General features: G+C 39.7%; 3 protein-coding genes across 3 annotated transcripts; all 3 read left to right on the top strand.

The window, feature by feature from the left end:
* The first annotated feature begins 954 nt into the window (after positions 1-954).
* Positions 955-3,745, top strand: LOC128198376 (trypsin CFT-1-like). The gene is made up of 3 exons (XM_052883566.1): positions 955-1,363; positions 2,131-2,389; positions 3,371-3,745. Exons 1-3 carry the CDS (start codon positions 1,257-1,259, stop codon positions 3,701-3,703), a joined length of 699 nt encoding a protein of 232 aa, XP_052739526.1. The 5' UTR covers positions 955-1,256; the 3' UTR covers positions 3,704-3,745.
* Positions 3,746-4,509: 764 nt separating this feature from the next.
* On the top strand, positions 4,510-7,392 carry LOC112050610 (trypsin CFT-1-like). The gene is made up of 4 exons (XM_052883607.1): positions 4,510-4,555; positions 5,322-5,490; positions 5,980-6,238; positions 7,060-7,392. The coding sequence occupies exons 1-4, from the start codon at positions 4,510-4,512 to the stop codon at positions 7,390-7,392; spliced, it is 807 nt and encodes a 268-aa protein (XP_052739567.1).
* Positions 7,393-8,371: 979 nt separating this feature from the next.
* LOC128198383 (trypsin CFT-1-like) lies at positions 8,372-16,557 on the top strand. The gene is made up of 4 exons (XM_052883605.1): positions 8,372-8,426; positions 10,939-11,107; positions 12,002-12,260; positions 16,162-16,557. Exons 1-4 carry the CDS (start codon positions 8,372-8,374, stop codon positions 16,492-16,494), a joined length of 816 nt encoding a protein of 271 aa, XP_052739565.1. The 3' UTR covers positions 16,495-16,557.
* The last annotated feature ends 2,600 nt before the right edge of the window (positions 16,558-19,157 follow it).

Here is a 19,157-nt window from a genome sequence, read left to right as displayed (position 1 = left end):
TTACTCCAACAATGCGGCTACTACTTATTGCAGCACTTATTGGTGTTGTTTGCGGTGAGTTCCTTCTTTGTTTACCAGCTTCTGTAAATCTGTATTACTAATATAAAAAAAACCAGCCGTGTAGGGTTCCGTACATTGTGTTAACACTTTAATCCCATAAGTAATCCACAAAAATACCGAAAAGGATACCCCACACAATAGGATACACGTTAAAAAATATACATAGGTAATCTTACGAAATTTCATCTTTCTAATTTCAACACACTCTGAGTTATCGTACTGACAACTTTATTTATTAGCCGTTATAGTTTTCCTTGTAATTTCATTATATATCCTAATTTTGTGAATTGTTTTACGTATCCATAAACAACCGTTTAGCCTGTAGAGCGTGATGACACTTGACTCTAACAAAAATTAGCTCATAAAAGCATAATATTTTACAAATGGATCCCTAAATCGAAATATTTTGGTAGTAGACCCCTCACAACTTTTAAAGACCTATCCAACGATATTCCATACTATGAAATAAACGAGTAAAAATACTCCACATAGTGGGGTTCGACCAACACTGCGCTTTCCGTTGCGGGGTCGCCATTCCAGGATCTTGGGACCCCAGTGCGTTTTGCTAGCGATGACTTACGGATTCAAGACCTGGGCGCTAACAGTGGCCCTCATCAAAAGGCTTAAGTCACTCAGCGGGCGATGGAGCGAGCTATTCTTGGAGTTGCTCTGCGTGATCGAATCAGATTCAGAGCGCCCTGCGTCACAGCTGATACCTAAAATTTTGCATTGTGCAGCTTTACGCACTATGTCCCGAAACGTCATAAAGTTTGCTACTGTAAAGTGAATACCTTCAATAATATCAAAACTCCCACTGCTTCTTGCGTATCACGTGGTTCCTCTCCTACCCTTCAATCGTAAACTAACATTATGTATTACCAGACTTTCCGTACATAATGTACGGCCTGTAAAGCCTCAATAGCTCAACGGTAAGAGCGGTCGGACTCATCACCGAGGGGTGGTGGTTCGATCCCCGCCCCGTTGGTCTATTCTCGTATCTACTCCTAGCACAGTCTTTCCCGAGTAGTTGGAGGGGAATTGGAATATTTGTCATATTATAAAATTTATGGCAAATATTCTTTTTAAAAAAAATTTAAAATATAGACTTATGTTTAAACTTTCTTTTGACAGCATTGCCCCCTCAAGATAATCGTATAGTAGGCGGCGACCGCGTGTCCATTGAGACCTACCCCTTCATGGTCAGTGTGCAGGATTATTGGAAGGAAGGTGGCGTGTTCGGTCATGTCTGCGGCGGCTCGCTCATCACAACAACAGCTGTGCTCTCCGCTACTCATTGCTATGCGTAAGTATCAGTAGGCAGGTTTAGGTACCGGCAACTAAGTTGAACCAAAAAGGCGGTCATCTGTGTAGGTTTATTTAAAAATACTTACTTAAAAGTGTTCCGTGGTTGCCCGTCACATTAAGATATAAAATACATAGATGAAAATATCATACGCGACCTTACCAATCTGGAACAAAAAAGTGTGATTGAATTGCAAAAGCAAATACGCGTTTAGATAAATGACGTTAATTAATAAAAAAAAATATGTACCTATGTACAAAGATTAAACTAGTTGTTGCCCCTAAGTTTAGGGAGAATATTTTAAAATTTAAACCACCGGACGATTTTCTGGAAGTTTAATATTTAAGATTTATCAATAGCAACAATTACGTAAAATAATGTCAAAATAGACTAATAATAATCAATATTTACCCACAGATTAGGAATAATTAGCAGATGGAGTGCACGGAACCCGACGGTGTCGTAGCCGCTCCAAATCCAAAAACTAATACATTCCCGAGTCAGTACGACACGAAGCGTCGAGTTACCATTCTCCGGAAACGGTGACAGGGCGGCATTTTTCTTGAATAATATTGGAAATTACTGTGACGTTCTAACGAAGTGACGCTTCGTGACTTCATGTCCTACTACTCTATGGTTCTGACTTGAGAATGTATTCTCTTTTGAATGTATTGTTTTTGTATTTGGTTTGGCTGCTTCACTGTCATGTTCTGTGCGCTTTATCTATATATTTTTACAATAAAATATTTGTTGTATATTTGTTACAGACGAAATCCAAATGCTATAGAATATCGTGTACGACTCGGCTCTAGCTTACACGAAACTGGAGGCTCAGAAATAGCGGTCTCGCGGTTGATATTACACCCTGAATTTGTTACTATGCTGTGGCTTAACGACGTGGCTATCATTAGGCTGGCAACATCGGCGCCACTGTCCAATAGGATTCAAGTGGCGCGTATTGCGGGACCGAACTACCCTCTGCCGGATGATTTAAGAGTTTACGTTGCTGGATGGGGGCGCGTGCGTGTAAGTCAATTTCATCATCATCATCATCATCATATCAGCCGATGGACGTCCACTGCAGGACATAGGCCTTTGTAGGGACTTCCAAACATCACGATACTGAGCCGCCTGCATCCAGCGAATCCCTGCGACTCGCTTGGTGTCGTCAGTCCACCTGGTGGGGGGTCGGCCAACACTGCGCTTACTAGTGCGGGGTCGCCATTCCAGCACTTTGGGACCCCAACGTCCATCGGCTCTTCGCACTATGTGCCCCGCCCATTGCCACTTCAGCTTCGCAACTCGTTGAGCTATGTCGGTGACTTTGGTTCTTCTGCGGATCTCCTCATTTCTGATTCGATCACGCAGAGATACTCCTAACATAACTCGTACCGTCGCCCGCTGTGTGACTCTGAGCCTTCTTATGAGGCCCATAGTTAGCGAAGTCAATTTACCTACACTTTAATTATGTTTCTACAAATTGTAAAGATTCGAAAACTAAAAAAATATATAGGGCACGTGATTAATCTATTAATCGGGTACCTAATGACATTCCTATTAATTATTTTTTTTCAAAAAGCGTCAACATTTGTAAAAAGAGAACCGATGTAACTTGGCTAGAGGCCCAGAGTAGGATGGGGAGATTGGTAGGAGATTGCATTTTGGACCCACTGACAGGTAGCACGTTTTGAAGACCTCTGAGTTCTGGGTTCGATAATCGAATCTCAGCTCAGATCAATTTAGAATTTTGTATTTTCTAAATTAGTTCTGGTCTAGCGGGATAGACGTTCTTTCAAGCAATATCATTCCAATAATGAACCGCGTGGAAATCGTCGTAGGTCTATAAACTAATATTATAAACAGAGACTTACCATCAGGTGGGATTGTAGTCAAGGGCTAACTTGTAAAGAATAAAAACCTAGGTACTAAAACACCTTCCCATCTGTTAATTTTTGTTTATTATTTTTTTTGCCGCGACTTAAGACCAATATGCTTAATGCTTTCCAGCCCGACCGACCAGGCAGTTCGCGTATTCTACGTCACACATATGTGCGTATAATCAACCAAGAGATCTGCACCGAGCGCTACGCCCAACTCCAGGCCCAACCTGGTATGGAGGATATGGCCCTAGTGACACCTGAAATGTTCTGCGCCGGACTCCTCGACGTCGGCGGTCAGGACGCTTGTCAGGGCGACTCGGGCGGACCCGTCGTGCATGAAGCCAACGTTATAGTCGGCGTCACATCCTGGGGATACGACTGTGCTCATCCTCGCTACCCCGGCGTATACGTCCGGGTACCGTCCTACACGCAATGGATAGTGGATAATGCGGTAGCGTAATGAACTCCTCTAAAGACATCTTTTTTTGTATATACTTTTTTGTTTCGATAGCTAAAAATAAATATTTTTTGTTAGTGATTTGTTTTTTTTTTTCAATTTAATGACCATTGGCTCAGTAACTTGATGTTTGGAAGGCCCTACAAAAGGCCTATGTCCTACAGTAGACCTCCATCGCCTGATATGATGATGATGAATGACCACTACCCTTAAATATCAGCCGATCCCACCTGTTGTTAAATTGTTAAGTGAAAATGCAGTCATCATGTGGTAGTTACTAACTTGGCAGAGTGTTTATTGAGTGCTAATTGAAACAACTTTCTTCCTCGGCTTTCAATTCGACCAAGGTCGAAGTATACGTGCACACAGACAAACTGCGAAATAGCGTGTTCCATCCGCGCTATCCATAGAGGTATCTCGAGATTTTTACTTCCTATCGATTCATAGCTTGTACACAAACAATATAAGACCGAATTCTGGGAATGGGGTAGAAGTGGAAACGTGTCTTCAGACTACAATCTATCTGCTATCAGAGTAAGTATTACTATATGTATAACAGGAGAATCTTAATATGAAATTAAGGAGTCGGGAGGATTTTAGAGAACTGATTAAGGAAATTAGATATTTGTTCAAAGTAAACATTAATGGAAAAAAATGACATCATTTACTTACTAACACAAAGATTAGGCGTTTTTAATTATCAAGATACTATACAAGATTTGAGTCATAGATAAAAAACAAACTATTTATAAGAATTGCAGACGATTGAATAACAACATTCAGTAGCAAGTCACAAGCACAACCCAACAATGCAGCTGTCAATTGTTGTTGCAGCACTTATTGGTGTTGTTTATGGTAAGTTTATTTGCTCGACATCATCTAATGATGCTGCATATATGTCACTGCCTCATTGGTGCAAGTTAGCGTTTGTGGCCTCAAATATGATAATCCTGGTTACGAAATACTGGGCTTTTCTTTCTTTCTGGAAATTTTCAGTGCTTTCTGCCCGGAGTTGGGAAATTGGGTAAAGCTGCCAAACTTTTAACGTAGTTATTGTTAAATGAAAAGCTCTAAGCCCGCCAACCCGCTTTAAAGCAGCCTAGTATGTTTGAGCTTGATGTTCCGTCCCTGCAAATCGCTGGATACCTTCAGTCCACCTAGTGGAGAAGTCATACGTTCTTCAAATCATTTGCCCTGCCGTTAATTTTGCGATTCAATGAACTATACCTATTGGTAGCTATATGGTTTTATTTTATTCTTTACAAGTTAGCCCTGGACTACAATCTCACCTGACGGTAAGTGACGATGCAATCTAAGATGGAAGCGTGCTAACTTGTTAGGAGAAGGATGAAAATCTACACCCCTTCTGGTTTCTGCACGACACCATACCGGAACGCTAAATCGCTTGGCGGTACGCATTTGCCGATAGGGTAGTAACTAGCCACGGCCTTCCACCAGCCAGACCTGGACCAATTAAGAAAACCTCAATCGGTCCAGTCGGGAATCCATACTGTAAATCCATCGCGCATATGCACTGCGCCATGCGGAGGCCGTCAAAATAGCCTACTCTAACTAAAGTATGGTCTACTCTAGTACAGATTTGTTTCTACTCTTTCGACAGCATTACCTCGGCGAGATGACCGCATCGTGGGCGGGAGCCCTGCGCCCATCGAAATGTATCCTTTCATGGCAAGCATGCAGATCACTTGGGTGGAAGGCCACTATGCCCATGTCTGCGGTGGCTCACTCATTACAACAACAGCCGTGCTGTCTGCTACTCATTGTTTTATGTAAGTACCCACGGATATATATAAGGCGTTTTCTGTTTTTTAACCCCCGACGCAAAAAGAGGAGTTTTGGGATTTGGAGTTGGGATAAGTTTGATTGACGTCTGTCTGTCTGTCCGTGGCATCATAACTGCCGAAACGATTACAATTTAGTTTTTTGTTTGTATTAAAGGTGACTTATGCCCGAGTATACATATTTGATGAAAATCGGTTGAGCCGTTTAAAAGTTGGGGGTGAAAGTGGGAAAGAATAACCAAATGTCTGCAAATATACTCGAGTGGTCTCAAATGAAAGCTACGCTACGCCAGTGTTTTAGGTGTAACAACCTAAAACTAAAACAGTGTGATTCTCATCATTCATCATCAATAACAATCCATATTCAGTTCACACGAGCACGAGAGCACCTCAGAGTGAAAGGGAGTCCACCACGCTGGCCCAATGCTGATTGGCAGACTTCACACATGTAGATATTGGTTTGTTTATTTGTTACAGACTAGTTCCTAATGCGATACAATGGCGCGCACGGCTTGGCTCCGCCTTGAATTCTGCAGGCGGCGCCCACCATGCGGTCTCGCACTTCAACTTGCATCCTGATTATGTGCCTGTATTGTGGTTAAACGACGTGGCCATAGTCAGGCTAGTAGCACCCGCGATACTGTCGAATACAATCCAAGTGGCGAGGATAGCAGGGCCTAACTACCCTCTGCCTGACAACCTAAGATTGTACGTAGCTGGATGGGGAGCTACATTCGTAAGTAATCAAATGTCTTCCAGACATCATCAAAAGTATAACCTGGGCTAAAATTTTTCAAGATACCCATATGCAATACCTATTGAATTTGCTATTAAAAAAAAACTTCTCATCAAGTAAACAGGCCTGTGATGGTCGTCTTATATTGGTATCCTCTACAAGTACAAGATGGTATATTGCTAGTTTTTAGTGATGACAGTTTTTTTAAATTGTATATAAATTAAGAGTATGCTAATCGTAAAGCAATTTTGTAAAAGTAACAGGGTATCTGCGATCATTACTTTCGAAGCGACAGGGATTTATAGGGTCAGATTTGTGGCACTGCCACGGATCCCTGAAAATCGCCCCATACAAAATGGTACGAATGACGTCGTAGGTACATCATGATCGTTAGATTTGTATGGGCGCTCAAACAAAATTACTACTAAAACTAAAACTAATATATTTGTTATTTGTGCGTTTATGTTTATGTATAAATTAGTTAACATTGACTTTATTTACCCGAATGTATCATAAAAATCAATATATTCAAACCTAGTCATCATCCTTATTGTAGAACATTAAAATGACAAACATGTATGTTTAATAAAGCTGCGAGGCAGTAGAGTATCTTTTATGTCGCAGGTTATCTTCTTGAGAAAGTATTAATAAAGAAAATAACCAATTTTCTAATAACCAATAAAGTTAGGTTAGGTTAATGATTGAGCCATCGGGAGTAAAAACCTGACTCACTCTTACTAATTATGTAGGTATGCTATGCCTGAACCCGTGAACCTAATTTTACTTTATTATTCATGAAACTATATTATTTAATTTTCTAGTCTGGAGACCATGAAGGTTCAGAAACACTTCTTCACACATACGTCCATATAATCAATCAAGAGCTCTGCGCTAAGCGATACGATGAACTTCGGGCCCAACCTGGTATGGAGTTAATGGCCCATGTGACACCTGAAATGTTCTGCGCCGGACTCCTCGACGTAGGTGGTCAGGACGCTTGTCAGGGCGACTCGGGGGGCCCTGTCGTGGACTGGGGTGACGTCATCGTCGGCGTCACATCCTGGGGGTACGATTGTGCTCATCCTCACTACCCGGGCGTCAGCGCTCGGGTTCCGTCCTACACCCAGTGGATAGTTGATAACGCGGTGGCATAACGAACTCATCTAATGACTAGATAAATCTGTATTTTAAGTTTAAGTTTATGAAGCTAAAATATATTTTGTTGTTTTCAACTCGATTTATTTATTCATTTATATCTAACGGCTAGAGTAGGTATTCTGTTATACCTTACCCCTAGTCTGCCCCTACCCTATCCATATCCTACCTCTACCCTGCCCTACCCTACCCTACTCCTACTGAATTAAGGTATTATTATGCTTATGCTGTATCCTAAAGTCCTCCCGACTTTAGGATAATATATTTGATAAAGATATTTTTAAAAAGTTGTTTCATATTGGTCCAAAGTAAACATTAATGGGAAAATGACATCATTTACCCACAGACAGATTACGCTATTTTAATTATTATCAAGATAGAGATACAAGATTTTAGTCATAGATAAAAAAAAATAAACTATAAAATAATTGAAGCCGAACGAATAAAACATTCAGTAGCAAGTTACGAGCACATCCCAACAATGCGGCCACTTGTTGTTGCAGCACTTATCTTTACTCTAATCTAATCTCTACAATTCAACATCATTATCATCAATATCAACCGATGGACTGGACTGGACCATTCCAGTGAATATGAAAATTCGGCTGTATAACATGGCATAGATCTATATTAGAACCGGTGTCCAGGGCTGCTCTAGTTTAGCTAGGCAGGGAGAATGACTTGAGCGAAGAAAAGGACGTCCTTAACCCTACATCCGTCGGTCACAAGTCCGGGAATTCGATCAAGGTTATTCTCTGCCACTCGAGGGATTATTGGTGGCAATTGTTAGACCCGATAGGCTTCAATTCAATAAGTTGTGTTTACCCTTAATATCCACTTCTGATGTCAACCCGTTTCCGACACTAGCATTATTCAAGGTCATATGAAAAGTTTTACAACCGTACTCACTCTTCCCTACAGATATGTACCTACTTACAGTATTTATAGATTTCTTTTTATTCATTTAATAGCATTACCATGGCGAGACAACCGCATCGTGGGCGGACCGCGGAAGCCCTGCGCCCATCGAAAGGTACCCTTTCATCGCCAGCATGCAGATCACTTGGGTGAAATAGCTGAAACACTGACGGAACGCTCCCGGTAACTATTCTATAGGCATTGTATCGAATACCTGAATATTATATACAGATTGCCGGTAACATATACATACATACATTATTTTACAAGTGCAATACCTTATATACGATGAATACCTTAAATCCGAACTTGTCTAATAGCGTCCAGCTTATCCGAACTTGTCTAATAGCGTCCAGCCTATCCGAACTTGTCTAATAGCGTCCAGCCTATCCGAACTTGTCTAATAGCGTCCAGCTTATCCGAACTTGTCTAATAGCGTCCAGCCTATCCGAACTTGTCTAATAGCGTCCAGCTTATCCGAACTTGTCTAATAGCGTCCAGCCTATCCGAACTTGTCTAATAGCGTCCAGCTTATCCGAACTTGTCTCATAGCGTCCAGCCTATCCGAACTTGTCTAATAGCGTCCAGCTTATCCGAACTTGTCTAATAGCGTCCAGCCTATCCGAACTTGTCTAATAGCGTCCAGCTTATCCGAACTTGTCTCATAGCGTCCAGCCTATCCGAACTTGTCTAATAGCGTCCAGCTTATCCGAACTTGTCTCATAGCGTCCAGCCTATCCGAACTTGTCTAATAGCGTCCAGCTTATCCGAACTTGTCTAATAGCGTCCAGCCTATTCGAACTTGTTTTATACTGAGTTCCAAACATTAAACGAAGAAAGTAGAAAAAAATTGCTTTTGATTTACAAAAATTAAAAATCAAATGTGAAAAAGCATATGACACTCAGACAAATAAATCTTGATAAAATATAATATGAGACTAACACCAACTGTTTCACATTTACCTATAATATTAGTAGGTACCTATAGAAGGATTAGTATCCGCGGTATTAAAGCAGGTGATTTGCTAAGTAACTGTACCCATATAAAACACCTAGGTACTTGGAAAGATAAGTGCTCATAAATTAGGAGATTGAATTGTTACTGATAAAATCATTATAAAGCTGATATAAAAGAATAAAAGTAGCGTCATTCGTTATTCGTGTCCTTTGATCGCGAGAAGAAAAAATTGGATCCAACAATGACGCGACTGCTGTTATTTGTTATACTCGTAACACTTATTAGTGTAGCATCTGGTGAGTGACTAAATCGTTCAAAATTACCTTCATACCGTTTACATGCTAGAGACACATATGTACAATGCCCGCCACGAGATATCGTGTTTGTGAAGTTAGCAACAAATGACTGCGCAATAAATCAATATCGGTACAAACGACGCGGGCGGGGAGCCGGCTAAACGCGACCGCGCATCTATATTTAATCTGCAGCTAACTTCACATACATAAAGATCCGTGGCGAGCACAGTATTCTCTGCTAAAGTGTAAAAATTGACAGAAGCCGGGCATCTCCGACTAATTACTTATGGACCTGCCTCGCTAGACGTTACCCCTCTGTGAAAGTATAAGATCAATGCCTTTATAAAAACTGTCTTTATAGAATCGATGTTTCATAGTTGTTTTGTTGTGTGAAGAGCACCGTAAAAATGGGGTTTTTGTGCATAGTTGAATTGTGTAAAAAAACGGTTAACAACTTCTACTTTGCTAAAAGATGAAGTTACGTTTCATTTGTAAGTATTTCTAACTTATTTAGCTATATGTTGTCTATTTATCTAATTACAGAATCGATTCTTTAGGGCTAAAGAATCGATGAAGTAATCGAATACCCTGTGTAACAGACTAAACGATGTGTTTGTCAATGTGTGTAAAAATTACACTCGTATATATTGCGATTCAAATTTATAGTTGTGTGTAGTAGTGTAAGGAAAAGATATCTTAACTGTTTTCGATGCGTGAGTTTACCTCGTCACCCTGAAAAAGCCATAAACTCGTGAAGAAGTTCCTGAATGAAGCAAGCCTCGAGGCCGAGTGGAACGAAAGAAGGATCCAGCAAGCCGGCAATCTCAGTAGCGAAACGTTAGATTTTTTTTTTCTGATTGTGTAAGTGCCATAGGCTCTTGATGGGACCTCAGCGGCGTCACCGGGGGGTTTGGGCGAGCGCAGACTATCGCCTTATGGGGCCCGAAGGCAGAAGCAGAGTAGATGGGCGGAACGACTCTCTAAGAGCGTCTCCTCTGAGACTCGGACCTCAGCTTAGAGGGCCGTTCGGGAAGGATGTTTTGGCCTGAGTGTATCAGTCCGGGCGCCCCAAAGATGAGCCCACTGGGTGACGTCAGATATCGGGGACCTCGTCTTCGGCGAAGACGCTGTGTAGCTTGTTTGTGTTGCCTGGGAAGCGTTGTCGTTCGTTATGTCATAGTCAGGATGGTAAAGGAAGTTTGATAGTCCAGATAGTAAAAAGCTAAATGAAGGGGCGTTGGAATAAGTCTTCTAGTATTTAATTTAATTGTAAAAAAATATTGGTCGTGAAAAAAAATATTGCCAATGTTATTCTGAACAAAGGTTTTTTTTTATAATATTTTACTTATATTTATTGTGTTTTATATAAACAGCGTTGCCGCAGCGACGTGGCCGCATCGTTGGTGGATCCCCGACTACGATCGAGAAGTATCCCTTCATGGCGAGCATGCAAACCTCGTGGTGGCCAGGATTTTACGGCCCAACCTGCGGTGGCTCGCTCATTACTACGACCACCATTTTATCTGCTGCTCATTGTTATGAGTAAGTTTGACTGGTTTTTAGTATAAATCATCATCAGTAGTAGTCGTTAATTATTGAATATTGAACATTATCACCCTAAGCCCGCTTACTACCATTGGAGCAGCGTTTTTTTAGCTTTTTAGACAGTGCCCTATGTTAGAAGTTCCTCGATTACAGGATTATTGTGAAGGGGAAGTATCTTTGCTGGTATGATGGAAATACCCTCTGTATTTGATGACTTTAGCTCAGTTGTTTGTTAGGCAGCGTAGACACCGTCACGCTGCCAGTCGCGTTAATGATTTTGTGCAATAATCTGATAGGCTGATAATGTTAGTTAATTAATTTAGTGCTATTAAAACACAATATAAACGGAGTACCTACTATCTATCTTTTTAACCCACTTCTGTGATAATGTATAGTTTGTGTCAGAATATAGTACCTTACGCTAAATTTCAAGTGCGTTCTTTAGCTCTTCGAAATACATCACCCTCAAACTAATTATGCTCTCTTCAAGCCCTTGTTTACAGCACCTTCAAACTAAGCTCTCTTAAAACCCTTGTTAAAAGCACCTTTAAACTAATCTCTCTTCAAAACCTGTTTACAGTACCTACCTTCAATCTTAAGCTCTCTTCAAACCCTTGCTTACAGCACTTTTAAACTTAAGCTCTCTTCAAACCCTCGCTTACAGCACCTTCAATCTTAAGCTCCCTTGGTTACAGCACTTTCAAAATTAAGCTATCTTCAAACACTTGCTTACAGCACCTTCAAAGTTAAGTTTTCTTGAAACCCTTGCTTACAGCACCTTTAAAGTTATGCTCTCTTCAAACTCTTGTTTAGCACCTTCAAACTAAGCTCTCTTCACACCCTTGTTTACACACCTTTAAACTTATGCTCTATTTAAACGCTTATTTACAGCATCATTCCATCTGTGCCAAATTGGAGGGCGCTTCTCGGATCTGCCAAAGCATCGGTCGATGGATTCCGTCACCTGATCTCACACGTGATCCTCCACCCCAACTATGTCCGTAACCTGTGGCTCAGCGACGTGGCTATCGTCAGGTTGACAACCCCAGCGAAGCTATCCGATAAAATTAAGGTGGCGCGAATTGCTGGACCAAACTACCTCCTGCCAGATAACTTACGCGTTTACGTCGCTGGATGGGGAGCTACATACGTAAGTATACGTATTATAACTTTTTTTTTTATTCTTTACAAGTTAGCCTTTGACTACAATCTCACCTGATGGTAAGTGATGATGCAGTCTAAGATGGAAGCGGGCTAACTTGTTAAGTTAAGTGTACAGAACGTACAAAATGTGCAGAATTCATATAATAAGTATAGATTCTAGTAGTACTCTATGCCATGGTAACGTTTGGTGTTACAAATGGTATACGTAAAGTCTCAAGTTGCGAATAAATGTATATAATTCGACCAGGTTTATTATAAGTATAAATGAAAAATGGGAGTATTTCAGAGGTCTGTAGGAGGCAAAAATTTAACAATAACAATACATTATATAAAATAATAATATAATGTCTTTGCCTTCTTTTTATTTATATTCTTTACAAGTTAGCCCTTGATTACAATCTCACCTGATGGTAAGTGATGATGAAAGCGGGCTAACTTGTTAAGAGGAGGATGAAAATCCACACCCCTTTTCGGTTTCTACACGACATCGTACCGGAACGCTAAATCGCTTGGCGGTACGTCTTTGTCGGTAGGGTGGTAACTAGCCACAGCCGAAGCCTCCCACCAGCCAGACCTGGACCAATTAAGAAAATCTCAATCAGCCCAGCCGGGGATCGAACCCAGGACCTCCGTTTAGTAAATCCACCGCGCATACCAATGCGCCACGGAGGCCGTCAAATAAAATTATTTATTAGAGCAAAACTTCTTGCACGCACGCACGCAAGCTTGATTTGGGGAGTAAACTAATGGATTCGTTGCGAAAAGTGTAATCGGGCGCGGCGAACGGTCGGTGAGAGGGAGAGAGTGCTAAAAAAGTTTTACTTCAGTCTAAAGCACAATAGTTTTCCTTATACATCTATGGAACCCTAAAAATTGTGTGAACGTGAAGCGTAGGTATCCGCATAACTGATTTTGATAAATTTTGGAATAGAAATAAATGGAACTTTTGTCGGGAAAATAAAATTAAAGATTAGGGCTGAAAGTTTGTATGAAACTCCCTTATTCTAAAGATAAACAAATTAGTTTAATAATATCATCCTATAAGACATGAAGTATTTCAAGTGTTCAGGAAAATGGTGAGTGAGGTTTGTACGAAAATCTATCGTTTTTAGTGTTCCGTAATCCATAAGGAACCCTTATAGTTTCGCCATGTCTGTCCGTCCGCGGTTTAGTATATCTACTGTGGTTTAGTGCAGAGACTACATTTACTACAGAACTGTAATTTCGCATGAGTATAAGGCTAGGTACTTTAAAAACGTCGACAAAGTCGTAAAATTAAATGTTGAAAAATATGTTATGTATTCACGTTCTTAGGTTATCATTAGTCTTAGTTAGACGAGTAGTAAATAGCTTTTTTTTTAGTACAATTAAAATTTAATTGTGTATGCCTAGTAATAAGTATGGCATTAAAGTTCTTATATTTATAAGGGTCTGTAAACACAATTTATTCGATTCAGGGATCCGTTTGTGAAATTTTTATTACGAGTCGTCGTAAATTGACAGAAGTACCATATATCTACATATAATAAAATAGAAAGCAAAATCATAACAGCTAAGTAGCAATTGCCATTTAAAGAGTCCATCAACTTAAAAAACGTACTTGGAGTACGAAAATTGCACACTACGAGTAGTTCCATTGTTCATTAATTAGATAAAGTTGTTAGTAAGATAACTCAAAAATATATTAAAACTAGAAAGCTGAAGTCTGGCCTGGATCCTATATATTACACCTATAAAATGGAAAAAAAAATGTTGCTTGCCTACATATTAAGTGAGATTATTTATTTTGTCGTTTAAACTATAGTATGGGTCTTCAAAAATATTGTGGGTATTACAGTACCATTTTTTAATTTACAGATCCATTTTGTACAATATTAAGTGATAATTTAATCTACAGAACCCTGCACTGGGCATGGCCCGACACTTTCTTAGCCGGTTTAAGTTTTTCAAAACGGCCGCGTGGCGCAGTGGGCAGTGACCCTGCTTTCTGCATCCACGGCCGTGGGTTCGATTCCCACATCTGGAAAATATTTGTGTGATGAGCATGGGTTTTTTTCAGTGTCTGTGTGTATTTATACATTATACTAGCGGACGCCCGCGACTTCGTCCGCGTAAATTTCGATGTCAACTTTACTACTACCCCTACTCCTACCCTACCCTACCCCTACCCTACCACTACCCCAACCCTACCCTACCCAACCCCTACATCTACCCTACCCCTACCCTACCCTACCCTACACTACTCCTACCCCCACCCTACCCCTAACCTACCCCTACCCTACCCCTACCTTACCTACCCCTACCTTACCTGCCCCTACCCCCATCCTACCCCTACCCTCCCCGTACCCTAGCCCTTTCCTACCCCTATCCTACCCGTACCCCTATCTCACGCCTACCCTACCCCTACCCTACCACTACCCTAAACCCGGCCCTAAACCTACCCTACCCCTACGCTTCCCTACCCGTACCCTACCCTACCCTGTAACTTCTCTATCTTACTCCTACCCTTAGCAAAATCGGTCCAGTCCTTCGAGAGTCATGGTGGTATGACCAAGAGAAATAGAGACTTCTATGCTAATAATATAAAGAGGTAAAGTTCGTGTGGTTGTAGGAGGTAATCTCTGGATCTACTGGACCGATTTGGAAAATTGTTTTACCAATAGCAAGCTACGTTATTTGCGAGTGTCATAGGCTATGTTTGAACCCCATATTCACACGGGAACGGGAACTACATAAATGAAAGCGCCGGGCGTCATATAGCGGAATTTCTGCGTCTTTTAGAAATTTTGTATTATCTCCGAAACTATTTAAGTAATCAACATACTGTAAAGGACAAATCTTATCTCCATAATATCCTTGTGATTATTAAATAATTTATTTTAATAAGGATTAAAGTTTAGTTGTATAAATAATGACGTAAACCTAAGTATATAAACTTAATAATTTTTAAAACACAAAAGGTACTATATCTGCTAATATATAGAAGATAGATATATGGTGTCGCGGACTTTTTTGTAGAACTTTTAAAGATACATAAAGTCTCCATACATTAATTTCAATTTTACACAATAGTTAAGGCAGCGCATGCGAATAAGTCTGTTTAAGAGGATTTTCAGTCCGACCTGTATGACAAAAACTGTGATAACTCGGCTAATATATATGATACCAATATAAAATATAGCCTATAGCACTCCCCGATAATGTAGCATTCTACTGGTGAAAGAATTTTTGAAATCGGACCAGTAGTTCCGAAGATTACCCCATTTAAAAAATGTGACAAACTTACAAACTTTACCTCTTTATAATATTAGTATAGATATAGATATAAGTATTAATATGTAGTATATAAATATATATTGAATATTATAATATCAACTGTTTTAGTACCCATAACACAAGCTGCTCTGTATGCTTACTTTGGGGCTAGATAGTGATGTGTATTGTTTAAGTATATGTTAAGTATATTTGACGACCTCCGTGGCGCAGTGGTATGCGCGGTGGATTTACAAGACGGAGGTCCTGGGTTCGATCCCCGGCTGGGCCGGTTGAGGTTTTCTTAATTGGTCCAGTTCTGGCTGGTGGGAGGCTTAGGTCGTGGCTAGTTACCACCCTACCGACAAAGACGTACCGCCAAGCGATTTAGCGTTCCGGTACGATGTCGTGTAGAAACCGAAAGGGGTGTTTTCATCCTTCTCCTAACAAGTTAGCCTGTTTCCATCTTAGATTGCATCATCACTTACCATCAGGTGAGATAGTAGTCAAGGGCTAACTTGTAAAGAATAAAAAAAAAGAATAAAAAAAAAAAAAAAAAACAGTATATATATCCATGGAATCAAAGTATATTAACTAGCGTACTTATAGTTATTATTCTTCATTGTCTTTTGCAGGCTGGCGCCCAAGTCGGTTCAGATCTGCTACTGCACACGTACGTGCATATAATCAACCACGCCCTTTGCACTAAGCGCTACGAAGAACTCCGGAAACAGCCTGGTCGCGAAAATAACGCCCAAGTGACACCTGCCATGATCTGCACCGGTATCCTCGACGTCGGCGGTCAGGACGCTTGTCAGGGCGACTCAGGTGGACCCGTCGTGTACCAGGGCGATATAATCGTCGGCGTCACATCCTGGGGTGAAGGATGCGCTCATCCTCATTTCCCGGGCGTCAGTGCTCGGGTTTCGGCCTACACTCCTTGGATAGTTGACAATGCGTTGGCGTAAAAACACGTTTGATTTTTAACGTACCTATTTATAACTGTATTACAATAAATTAACATTTTTTTAATTACCTAAAGATTTGCTAAGTTTTAAATTGAATGTGAGGTGGGAAATACTGAGAAGACAATTAAATAAATTAATTTTTGTTCTATCAATTTTAAAAACTAGACAATGACAAATAAACGTCGCGCAAGGTGCTTGTGGAATCTTGGATTTTATTATCTGAATACCGAGAGTATAGTGGTTTTTAAAGGTATGTGTTGTTCTATATTCATCCGTGCTATAATCTGCACAGGCATCAAATTGAATGTGAGGTGGGAATTACTGAGAAAACAATTAAATTAATTAATTTTTTTTCTATCAATTTTAAAAACCAGCTAATGACAAATAGAAAAATCATAGTAAACAAATATCCTGGGCCTCAGTGCTAGTTCCGTCCTACACTCCTTGGATAGTTAATAATGCGTTGGCGTAAAAAACATGTCAAATATTGCTATTGTATCTATTTGTAAATGTATAACAACATACACTTACAAATATTTTTAATTTAGCCTCAATAGCGGTTAGAGCGGTTGGACTCATCACCGAGGGGTGGTGGTTCGATCCCCGCCCCGTTGGTTTATTGTCGTAACCACTCCTAGCACAGTCTTTCCCGACTAGTTGGAGGGGAATGGGAATATTAGTCATATTATAAAAAGATATGTCTAATTTCTTTAAAAAAAAGCATTACCTAAAGAGAATATTATTAAAGATTTATTTGCTAAGTTTCAAATTGAATGTGAGGCGGGAATGGCTAAGAAAACAATCAAATAAATTGATTTTGTTCTATATATAAAAGCTATACAATGACAAATATAGTATAATCAATAATCGTGCGAATTTTCTGACAGATGCTAATGTCACTTTGTAAAATAATGATACCATATTTATTGTCATAGTGATATCCTGTTCTGTATAGGTAAAAAATAGTGCCCCAGATCATTCACTCTCAAAGAGGAATTTTGAACAGAAATTGCTATCATAGCGCTTAGTGACAGACGGTTGAAAGAAAAATTGTGTAAATTATGTAATTGATCAATTTTTTACCTATATGCCCTGATCTCTGAGGGTACCACTACTTTCGATTTGAAAATTTAAGCCAAGCTACTCCTAAGCCTACCCCTACCCTAAGTAAGTACCCTTTTCTATGTCCTCCTGGTTCTAAGATACCTCTCCACCAATTGTCAGCCAAATCGGTCCAGCCGTTCTTGTGTTGTAGGTATTGTAACAAACCCGACTTAATATAGATACCAATATTATATAGGGGAAAGATTTGATTGTTTGTTTGTTTGCATTGAATAAACAATGACTATTCAAATGTTCGACTCTGTGATGGTCAAAAAACTACAATTTAAAACAAATATCTAGAGCCTAAGCCAACGCAAACACTAAGTTTAGAATCGTCTGAAAATGAAAATAAATATAAAGAAAAAGTAGAGACAGAAAAAAATAACAATAAATTTATGACTCTAATATCGGTACTCCGAAGTAGGTACTCAACGAAAGTCCATACGTTTCTATACTGAGCAGGGACTAATGTGTTGGTATCGGAACTCCTTCAATATTTCTTTACATTTTATCTTCCATTTAAAAATATCTTGTTTAAACTTATAATAATAATAAGCCCTTTATTCCGAATATACGAGTTGAGTAATACACATATATATTATATTATGTCGAGTAATTTTGTGCCTGTTGGCATAGGCCTCCTCTAGTCTTTTCCACTCCGTTCTATTTTGTGCTACCCTCCTCCAGTGGTTACCTGCAGTTAATTTGATTGTCATGCTTAGCTCGTTACATTTCATGATTTCTTTTAGTGACCAGTACTTTTTCCAGCCGTTTGCTATTCTTCTGTTAACTTCTTTAGTTGTTTGTTCTTCATGGGAGATAAGTCAAATTAAATAAGGTCTTAGAATAATTTTATTTTTATCACTGTGACTCAAAATAGGTTTTACGTTTATTATTAAGCCTTAGACTGAGAAATTTCTAATTTGGTTCAGAACATATTGAGTGAATCATGATCGTTCACTTTGTCACATCACTATTTTTGATTCAATAAAAAATGGTATCACAGGAAACTTCAAAAGAGAACGCTGAATTCATTATTCGACTATAGACGTCGCGCAAGGTGACTTATTTTATTCTAGTTTTTAATTAATTATCTAACTACTGACAGTATAATGGTTTTTAAAGGTATGTGTTATATCTATGTTAATCCGTGCCATGATATGCACCGGTATCCTTGACATCGGCAAAATGCCTCATTTCCTTGGTGTCAGCGCGCGGGTTCCCTCCTACATGTTACATCCTACTACTACGTCCTACATGTCCTTGATGTTGTCGTAAACACCACGGTTTATTTGCTATTGTACCTATTTGTAGCAGGGAGATAGTTTTTGTAGTGCGCTTCTTTTGGTGCTTCTGTATCGTTTGATCCAGTGATCTTAGTCGAAATTATGTAGTAATCTCGGAATTTGAGATAGCTGAATATTTGTATGAACATGTATTTTGACATTCTAATAGTTGTCCCAAAATCTACAAATGGTAGGGTACTATTATGAGGACAAAGGTCAAAAAATAGATTTTTTTTGCAAATATCTATCCTTTCTTGATGAGTACCTACTTTT

The sequence above is a fragment of the Bicyclus anynana genome, chromosome 9 (assembly GCF_947172395.1).
Source record: "Bicyclus anynana chromosome 9, ilBicAnyn1.1, whole genome shotgun sequence".
Taxonomy (NCBI): domain Eukaryota; kingdom Metazoa; phylum Arthropoda; class Insecta; order Lepidoptera; family Nymphalidae; genus Bicyclus; species Bicyclus anynana.
Note: the sequence above shows the minus strand (reverse complement) of the source record. Positions and strands in the feature narration are given on the sequence as shown.